The sequence below is a fragment of the Crocodylus porosus genome, unplaced genomic scaffold (genome assembly GCF_001723895.1).
Source record: "Crocodylus porosus isolate Cpor-Errol unplaced genomic scaffold, CroPor_comp1, whole genome shotgun sequence".
NCBI classification, from domain to species: Eukaryota; Metazoa; Chordata; order Crocodylia; family Crocodylidae; genus Crocodylus; species Crocodylus porosus.
Genome location: NW_017728917.1, coordinates 15,480,288 through 15,489,388, shown reverse-complemented (window position 1 = coordinate 15,489,388; position 9,101 = coordinate 15,480,288). Strand labels below are relative to the sequence as shown.

At 71.6% G+C, this 9,101-nt stretch overlaps 2 protein-coding genes across 2 annotated transcripts in view; both read left to right on the top strand.

Moving 5' to 3' along the window:
• IL17RE (interleukin 17 receptor E) lies at window positions 1-4,487 on the top strand (the record flags this gene model as incomplete). Its single annotated transcript, XM_019537003.1, has 14 exons — window positions 1-31; window positions 107-216; window positions 316-439; window positions 591-730; window positions 824-892; window positions 1,190-1,256; window positions 1,394-1,581; window positions 1,890-1,937; window positions 2,263-2,308; window positions 2,487-2,635; window positions 2,762-2,830; window positions 2,936-2,987; window positions 3,060-3,167; window positions 3,382-4,487. Coding segments are annotated over 14 exons (1,845 nt in total), but the record flags the coding sequence as incomplete, so codon positions are not given.
• Window positions 4,488-5,336: 849 nt separating this feature from the next.
• IL17RC (interleukin 17 receptor C) overlaps window positions 5,337-9,101 on the top strand; it is a 4,561-nt gene continuing 796 nt past the window's right edge. The window contains exons 1-16 of the mRNA XM_019537002.1: window positions 5,337-5,632; window positions 6,087-6,108; window positions 6,228-6,380; window positions 6,558-6,629; window positions 6,718-6,827; window positions 6,959-7,070; window positions 7,151-7,195; window positions 7,298-7,452; window positions 7,623-7,682; window positions 7,777-7,831; window positions 8,008-8,189; window positions 8,392-8,442; window positions 8,526-8,571; window positions 8,703-8,824; window positions 8,913-8,981; window positions 9,058-9,096. Coding sequence (XP_019392547.1) covers window positions 5,546-5,632; window positions 6,087-6,108; window positions 6,228-6,380; window positions 6,558-6,629; window positions 6,718-6,827; window positions 6,959-7,070; window positions 7,151-7,195; window positions 7,298-7,452; window positions 7,623-7,682; window positions 7,777-7,831; window positions 8,008-8,189; window positions 8,392-8,442; window positions 8,526-8,571; window positions 8,703-8,824; window positions 8,913-8,981; window positions 9,058-9,096 — 1,380 coding nt within the window. The 5' untranslated portion in view covers window positions 5,337-5,545. The remainder of the gene's footprint in view (window positions 5,633-6,086; window positions 6,109-6,227; window positions 6,381-6,557; window positions 6,630-6,717; window positions 6,828-6,958; window positions 7,071-7,150; window positions 7,196-7,297; window positions 7,453-7,622; window positions 7,683-7,776; window positions 7,832-8,007; window positions 8,190-8,391; window positions 8,443-8,525; window positions 8,572-8,702; window positions 8,825-8,912; window positions 8,982-9,057; window positions 9,097-9,101) is intronic.

Below are 9,101 nucleotides of genomic sequence, written 5' to 3'. Positions count from 1 at the left end.
GTCCGCGTGCGCCTGGCCCTGCGCGCCTCAGGTACGCGGCCCCCCAGGCGCGGGCCCCGGGCGCTCCTGCGGGCAGGCCCCGCGGCTCACACCCGCTCTCTCCCAGGGCTCGGGGGCATCCGGGGCCTGCAGCTGCATTTCCTGGAGCTGGGCTCCAACCGGGCCGGCTGGCTGCAGGTGTGGCGACGGCGGCGGCAAGCGGCAGGGAGCGGGCTGGTGAGTGCCCAGGTGCTGGGCCGCTCCCTCCCCGTGGGGCCCGAGGCAGCTGGGGGCTGCTGCTCACCTGGCCTCGGGTTACCTGCCCTCTCTCCGCAGTGGCAGGTGCAGTTTGATTGCTACCCTGTGGAGAGTGGGCGCCGTGTCCTGGTCTCGCTGGGCACGGTCCCTGACCGGGGCCTGAGCCTCAACCAAAGCCTGCTCGTTGCCACAGAGCTGGCAGGTAAGGGCGGGGGACCCAGCAGGGAGCGGCAGGGCCCGCCTGGGGCTGGCTGTGAGCCCGGGTGGGCGCCGGGTGGGCTCAGAGCAGGGGCCAAGGCGCAGAGCTCTGGGGAGGGCTCTGCGCGGGCCCACCCCGTGCCCGCGGTCTCCAGGCCCCACGTTCTCCTACGAGTGGCTCCCAGCGGCGCGGATGATCGCAGTGTCAGTGCCCGAGGGCCCTGCCCTGATGGTCCGGCTCTGCCACCAGCTGACCCTGGAGTGCGAGGAGTTGCATCGCCCCTTCCACCAGCAGGTAACGGCCCCCGCCTTCCATGCGCCGGCTGGAGCGTCTGGCCAGGCCAGCTCAGGCACCGCGGCCCTCATGCTGCTCCCCTCCTCCCCCCAGGTGCTAGTGCACGGGGGCCATCGTGCCATGCTGCCCTACGAGTTCCTGCTGCCCTGTCTCTGCATCGAGGTGCGTGCCCTGCTGGGGTGTGGGCAGGGTCGGGCTGGGCCCCCCCGGGGGGGCGCTGGGGAGGAGGAAGGGAGCTGCCGGGACTGAGGGGTGGCATGGGTGTGGGGAAGCTGGGGAGCCAGAGGGGCGGTTTGGTGGCCAGCCGCGTGGGGGTCTGTGCCCCTGGGGAGGAGGCTGGCCAGGGCTTCCTGCTCCTGGCCCAGCCAGGTCAGGGGCCAGGGCGCAGGGGCCAGCCTTGTGGCTCTGGGGAGGGGGTCCGTGGTGGCATCCTGGCACCTGACCGCCCTGCTCCCCCAGGCCTCCTGGCTGCACCATGACGGCCTGCGCACCAAGCGCTGCCCCTTCTGGGACCATCCAGCAGCCTGTGAGTGTCCTGGGCTATGGGGGTGGCTCTGCTTGGGGCAGTTGGAGGGTCTGGCCCAGGCAACCATGGGGCCTGCCTGGAGCCAGGGCCTCGGGGCTGCTGGTATCTCTGGCTGATGCCACGGCCGGTGTCCGCAGATGGGGCTGAGCTGTGGGTGTCGGTGCAGTTCCATGACTACAGTGCCAGTGGCCAAGACCAGATGGCCATGGCGCTGAGCGCCCGCTGCCCGCTGCACGCCGCTGCCACCCTGTGCTGGAAAGAGCGCGATGCCAGCCCTGTGGCCTGCCACGATGTCCCCAACTCCACAGCCACCGAGGATGATCAGGTGAAGGCCGGGCTGGGGGCAGCACGGTCCAGACCCCCCAGCACCCAGCACTCCCCAGCGACCTGTAGCTGCAGGGTGGCACCCCCGGCCTTTGGAGCTGAGGGGCTGCCCCCCTTGGCTTGCTGCAGCTGCAGCTGGGGCAGGGTAGGGACAGCCTGGCCTGGCCTCGTAGGGAAGCATATGGCCTCAGAGCCCCCAGCCCTTGGGACGCGGGCGGGAGCTGCTGTGAAGTCCCCCTGCGCAGGCCCCCCGGGCAGGGCAGGCCAGGCAGGGCTGCTGCATCCTGACTTGCCCTCTGTTCTGCCCAGACCTACACCCTGGAGGAGGTGGATGTGCACCCGCAGCTCTGCTTCAAGGTGAGCCCACGCTGGTCTCCACTACCGGCACATCCACAGAGGCACCCCCACCCCTCCAGACCCCTGCCCGCAAGAGGTGCTGGCTGCTGCTGACAGTCCCTGACCAGCACAGCCAGCTCTGGGGCAGGTGCTGGTGCCAGTCTGTAGGTGCCCAGCTTGGGGCGGGTGGCCCACGCAGTGATGCCCCATCCCAGTGCAGTGGGGCGGAGGGGGCCTTGGGCTGAGCATCCGCCTGGGCTGGAGCTGCGGGAGGCTCTAGGCCAGGCCAGGCACAGCATGGGGGGGTGGGGTTGGCACTCTCGCTGACCCCCCCCATCCTCCCCAGTTCTCCTACGGCAACAGCAGCCACGTGGAGTGCCCGCACCGGAACGGTGAGTCGGGGCAGAGCAGGGCTCAGGGCCGTGGCTCCGGGGGTTTCCCTGCCTGCCTCCACTGCCCTCCCCGGCCAGCAGAGCTGGGGCCGCTCTGTGCATAGGAGCGCTGCGCCCCAAGGTGCAAAGGGTCAGTTGTAGCCGCTGCAGGCAATGTCTCCATGCCTCGTGCCCACAGACACGGCCTGGAACGTGTCCATGAGCCTCTGGCCCCTGCAGCTGCTGCTGCACTTCACCTCCAGCGTCCCAGCGGCCTTCAGTGCGGCTCTGTGCCGGCAGCGTGCTGGGCGCTGCGACCCGGCGGCCCCCGTCTACACTGTCACACACGTGAGTGCTGTGCCCTGTGCACGGGTGCGGGTCCTGCCCTGCCTCTCGGGACAAGGGCAGGGAGTGCATCGGGTGGCTGCGGGACCAGGACCGGGGCTGCTTGTCCCATGCATCCTCTCCCCACAGGCGGAGGGCTCCCGCCCCGGGGAGCTGGCCCTGCTCCTGCCGGTGCAAATCCTGGGCAGCTGCGTGCTGGTGAGGCCCCCATCCCTCCCTCTCCCACCCCATTCTGCCATGGGTGCCCCTCACCCTGGCACCTGGGCATGCTGTGCCCACCGCAGCGCTCTCTGTGCCCCCCAGGTGTGGCGCTCGGATGTGCGGTTTGCCCGAAAGCAGCTCCTGTGCCCAGATGGTGAGTGCAGGGAACGGGGGGGGGGGGCTGGGGATGGCACCGTGGACTCCTCTCATCCTCCCATCGTCTCAGTCTCTCACAGGCGCTTCGGGCTCTTGGCGGTGGGGGTGGTGCTGGCACTGGTGCTGCTGGCCACTGTGCTGCTGTGGAGCTGTCGTCACCTCTGCAAGCTGCCCCCAGGTGAGGAATGGGGCCTGGGGTCCTGGGTCCGGGGGTGCTGGGGGCCAGGGCTTCCTGGGAGCAGGGGCAGAGTGGGAGGCAGGCCAGGAACCGGGGGCTGGGGCAGATGGGCGACAGCTTGGGCACCCTGACCTTCCGCCTGCGCCTGGGCCCCGGGCTGGGGTGAGGCTGCATCCCTGAGGAGGCTCTGAGCTACTGTCTGTCCATCCCGCAGCGGCCCCAGGGCAGCGGCCCTTGCTGCTGGTGTACTCCCCCGACTCGGAGCAGCACCGGCGCCTGGTGTGCGCCTTGGCCAACCTGCTGCACGCGGGGCTGGGCTGCGACGTGCGGCTGGACCTGTGGGACATGCGGCACGTGGGCCGGCTGGGAGCGCTGCCCTGGCTCCATGCCCAGCGCGAGCACGTGGGCCGTGAGCGCGGCACCGTGCTGTTGCTCTGGAGCCGTGGCAGTGCCCGGCTCTACCGCCTCTGGAGGGCGGGTGCCAGGGGCTGCGACCCCCCCGACCTCTTCAGCGCAGCCATGGGCTGCCTGCTGGGTGAGCTGCAGCAGGTGCCGGGGGCCGGGGCCCCGGAGGACTGGGTGCTGGCCTACTTCAGCGAGCTGTGCGGCCGCCGGGACGTGCCACGGGCCCTGCGCCCCCTGCCCTGCTACCGCCTGCCGCGGGAGCTTCCCAGCCTGGCCAGGGTGCTGCAGGGCCGGCCCCTGCCCCCCGGCTGGCTCCAGGCGGGCGCCAAGGCCCTGGTGTGCCGGCTGCTCACGTCCGAGGTGAGCCAGGGCCTGCGGGGCCACCTGGAGCTGTGCCGCCAGCTGCAGCCCAAGGCAGCGCCTGCAGTCCCGTGGAGACCCGGCGGCTCCTGAGAGCCCCTGCAGGACACGTGCCCGTGGGCCAGGCCTAGTGCCGCACGGAGAGCCAGTCCTAGTCTGAGAGACTGGGCCAAGGCCAGGTTGCCTTGGAGCCTTGCACTTAGCTGCAGGGGCATGGATGAGCCGCACGTCACCAGATGGGAGCTGCTCAGGGCAGGCGTGGCTGCCTGGGGAACCCGGGTGCCCGAGACGGTGTGCCTGCCAGCCAGGGTGTGCCAGGAGCTGGGGCCCCGGGCTGTGAGGCTGGAGACGGCAGGTCTTGGCTTGTCCCTGGTGCCTTGCAGGAGGACAGATGTGCCAGGCGGGGGCTGCCACGGTGCAGGAGTCTGCTCTAACAGGGCAGGTGCTGCTCGGCTTCCACCTGCCGGGGCCGGGCAGAGTGGGCAGCTCTGAGCTGTGCCCACGGGGCCAGGCCTGGGTGACCCGTGGACCGAATAAAAGAGTCTGTGAAGTACAGAGGGCTTGGCTCATCCATGGGGGGTGCAGGGGGGCTGCCCACGTGGCACCAGGAGGGCCATAAGGATGAGGGCTCAGGCCCTGTGGGCATTTGCCGGGGTGGGCTGAGCAGGGTGCGGGTTGCTGCAGGGCAGCCCGGAAGCTCCCCAGCCCTGCGGCAGGGGCTGAGCAAGTGGCAAGGCTGTCTCCAGGCCGAGAAACGTCGCGTGGGGGGGAGCTGGGCACACAGGCCCCCGTGCTGGGAAGCTGGGGGTGCAGCAGGGAGCTGCCTGGGTGCCTGGACCTCCAAGGGCGCTGGCTGGGGCCTGGGTGCAGCCAGACTGAGCCCAGGGCAGTGATGCCATCCCCAGGGGCTGCCGGACCCGGGCCTGGGCCCCCCTGGGAGGCGGTGGGGGCTGGGAGCGCCTTGCCCTGGGGAAAGAGCAGTGACCAGGCCAGGGAGCCCGGGCTTGGGCCCGAGTGCCTGGCGGGAGCCTGGTGGGCCCAGCAGCCCTAGCCCTGACACGGCTGCAACCTGGTGCTCAACTCTGCCATGTCTGCGCTTGGCATCTTCGCAGGCGCCGGCTCCAGCCAGCCAGGCGCCCCAGGCAGGAGTCCCAGCAGCCGCGTCCCGGGGAGCAGAGCTGTCCGGAGACGGGCCAGGGCCAGGGGCTCGGGGCCCCGCAGCTCGAGCCAGGCGGGCCCCGGGCAGGCGTGCCAGACCCGCCCGCTCCCTGCGCGGGGCCCTGGGTGCTGCCCAGCCCGGCCTCGCTGGCGCCTGCGCTAGGACCCAGGTGCAGCAGGAAGCTGGGAACACACCTGCCCTCTGACCTGCTTCCCGGGAAGGGGAAGGGAGCTGGGCCGGGAGGGGGAGGCAGCCAGGCCGGACGTGCGCAGGCCAGCCGCGCCACAGGCCCAGGCCCAGGCCCAGGCGCTGAGGCCGAGCGCCGGCCGCCCCGAGCCAGCTCCGCGACACGGGCCCAGCCAGGACCGCGGCCTGGGGCTGCCCCTGCGGCCGGCAGGGCCATGGTGGGGTGGCGCAGGCCCCAGGGCCGGCTCTGAGGCAGGGGGACCCGGCGATGCAGGCGCTGCGCCTGGGGCTGCTCCTGGCACTGCTGCCCGCCGTGGAGCCCCGCGCGGCCTGGCCCTCCGTCAGCTGCTCCCAGGTGCGTGCAGGGGAGCCGGCTCCCGGTGCCCCCGGGGGCCAGGCTGGGACCTGGCACCAGGCATCGCGCTCCTGGGCTGGCTCCAGGTGGGCCTGCCTGGCTGCCAGCCGCCACCTCGGCCTCCCCCAGCCGGCAGGGCCCCCGCACAGCTGTTTGCTCAGCTCAGTCAACAAACCCGCAGCCTGGCAGCGCTGGCACTGCTCCACGAGCCACAGTGACCGTGACGCCTGGCCCTGCCCGGGGCTGGGGCCAGCTCTGGGGACTGGCCAGGCAGCAGGGCAGAACCGGGCCAGCCGCAAGGGCTCCCACTGCCACCCGCAGCCCTAGGCGGCACCCGTGGGCGGGTGGACGCAGGGCGGGGGTGCAGTGGGTGGTGAGGTGCTGCGGGGCGGGGGCAGGAGCCGGCAGGCGGGGTCGGCATGGCTGGGCTCTGACCTCTGCCTTCTCCCTGCAGGGCCTGTCCTGCCAGCTGCTGGGTGAGTGTCCCCCAACCCTGCCGCTGACCCGGGCACGTTGCCTGGCTGCAGCAGCCCGAGGCAGGGCTCACGGCCTGCTCCAGTGCCCGGTGGTACAGGCCCCCCCTCCATCCCCACAGAGGCCGACGTGCTGTGCAGCCCCGGCGAGCAGGCGCAGCCTCACGGCCCCGTGCTGGTGCCCACGCAGCTGCAAACGGAGCCGGCGCTGCACTGCAGGGATGGCCGCGCCTGCTCTGCCTGCCTGCGCGTGGACCTGCGCCTGACCGTGCTGGGTGAGGGCCAGGCCAGGGGTGTGTGGGGGGCCATGCTCGGGCTTTGCCCCTCGAGGAGATGCATGGCAGGGCCTGGGTGGAGCAGGGCTGGTTGGGCAGCAACTCCCTTGGCCAGGCTGGGCGAGCTGGGGGCACAGATGCTCACGGGGAGTTGGCAAGCAGTTGCTGCCGTTGCAGGGCCCCAGGAGGTGGCAGCTGATGGCACCAGAGACACGCCTGGAGCAGCCCCTCTGCACCCCAGGGATGGTGGTAAGTGCCCCATGGCCAGGTCCTGCCCTGCCCCGCCGCGCCCTGCCCTGCCCTGCCGGGGACTCTGTGCTGCCCCCTCTCCCCACAGGAGCCTTGCGGGGCTGGCTGGTGCTTTCGGCCCAGAGCCCCTCGTCCTCCCGCTGCGCTGCCGTTGAGGTCCAGCTGCACGGAGCCGTCACGCGCCTGGGCCGCACCGTGGTAGGTGGCGGGGCCCAGGGGTTGCGGCACCGTGCTGGGAGCCAGGCGCTCTGCTCCCGCCGCAGGGCGTGGGGGCTAGGAGGGGCAAGGTGGGTGCTGCGTGACCCCCCGGACACCTGTCCACGCCCCAGGGCTCCTTGCGGTTCCACTGCTTCGAGGCTCCGCTGCAGGCGAAGGTGCTCGTCATATCCTACACGCAGCCCCTCTACCACGCGGTGCTGAACAAAACCCACCACATGCCAAGTGAGTGCCCTGTCCCCTGGGCAGCCAGCCCTGCCCCTCCTTGGCCGCCAGCCCTGCTGACCTGCACTTCCTCCCTGCAGACTGCTCCTGGCCGGCAGCACAGGATGCCATGCAGTTGTGCCAAGGTAGGAACCTGGGTAGAGGGACAGTCGGACAGCAAGGGGCGGCAGGGGTCCCTGGAGGGTGGCGTGGGGTGGGGGTCCCGGCCTCACTCTCTGTGCCTGCAGTGCCCAGGCTGCAGGTGTCCCCAAGACCAATGGAGGCCGTGGTGCAGCTGCAGGTGGAGGTGCCAGTGGCCGTCCCTGCCTGGCTGAACTACACGCTGTGGGTCTATCGCAAGCAGAACCAGAGGTACACCAGCCTCAGCAACAGGACCATGCTGGTGAGCGCGGGCTGGGGGGCAGTGGCCCAGTGGCTAAGGCGGGGAGCGGCAGGACTCCCCTGTTCCAGGCCCAGCTCCTCCACCAGCACGGCCCCGGGGTGCTCTGTCCCTGGGGCTGGGGCGGGCTGGGCCCGGCTTGCCAGTGACCAGCGTCTCGATCCTGGCTGCAGAGCGCGCCCCAGAACTACAGCCTGCCCGAGGCCCACGCGCTGCCCTGCGTCTGCCTGGAGGTAGGCCCGGCCGAGCGGCACCGGCAGGGGGCATGGGGCTGGCAGGGGGTGCTGCTGGGCAGGGGGGTCTCCTCCTGCCCTGCTTCTCTCCTAGGTCTGGCCCGAGATCACCGACCCACCCAGGACCATCCTGTGCCCCTTCTCAAACGGTAGGGACAGTGGGCCCAGCGCAGGGGAGGGTGTGGCTCAGCTAAAGGGGCTCCAGGGATGCCCAGCAGGGCTGGGGCCAGGTTGGAGGCCCTGAGAGGTGCCTCGTGGGGAGGGGGTGGGCAGGCGGGTGGACCAGATGCAAAGTGCTGCCCAGACCCCGACTCCTTCCCTGCAGACACTGCTGCGTGGGCCCGGCTGTGGGCGCAGACCCAGCTGAAGTTGCATGTCAACAAGAAGACGCTGACCTACGAGATACTTGCACCGTGTGACATCTCGGCCGAGCTCATGCCCTGCTGGCGGCCGGACCCTGCCGGGCCCTGCACCCTGCTGCCTCAGCTGCGCCAGGCCAGCCTGCCCGTGAGTGGGTCTGCCTGCGGCGGGGAGCTGGGCGGCTGGGGGCAGAGTGGGAGGGGGGAGGACGGGCAGCGCTGGGCAGGGGCAGCATCTCTCCCTGGAGCAGAGTGCCCTGCGAGGGGTGGGAAGGTGCTTGCCGTGGGCACCCTGTGGTGTGCACGTGGTGGGGACACATGTGACGCTTCCCCCTCCCCTCCCCTCCCAGGGGGTACAGGAGCTGGGAGCACTGCAGCCTCACCCGAACCTCTGCGTCCAGGTAAGAGCCTCCGCAGGGCTCCAGGGCAGCCCCCTTTGTGGCTGTGGTCTGCCGCCCGCCCCGCTGACCCCTCTCTCTGCCAGGTGAGGAGCGAGGGGCAGGTCCGACTCATGCAGTGTCTGCCGGAGGGTGAGTACTGCCCCAGGACGGCGCGGGGCCTGCCTGGGGGGCTCTGGCCCCAAACCTGAGGCAGAGCTGGGGGCCCTGGGGGCGTTGTGCTGCCCTGTGCCTGCAAACGCTCATTTGTCCTCCATTCCCAGGCACCCTGCCCGCCCGCCCGGCCGACCTGCTCCTCGTGGAGACTGTGGACCCCCAGGGCGGCGCGACCCTCTGCGCAGTGGAGCAGGGCACCTGTGTCCCACTCGCCAGCTCCACCAGCATAGTAAGCTGCCCAGCCCAGCCCAGCCCAGGGCCCCCTGCCCTGCCCGGTTGTGCCCGGGGGCCGGACTCACCCTGGGCCTCCTTGGCAGGGCACGGCTGACCCTGGGCTCCTGGAGCAGCGCCTGCGGCAGGACGTGCAGGCGAAGGACTGCCTACAGGTGAGCGGGGGCGCGGGGCTGGCGGGGCGGCTGGGCCCTGGCCAGGCCCCGCACGAGCCAGGACGTCTCCCCCCAGGTCTGGCGCGCGGCGGGCGGCACAGCGGGCACGGGCTGGGCCTG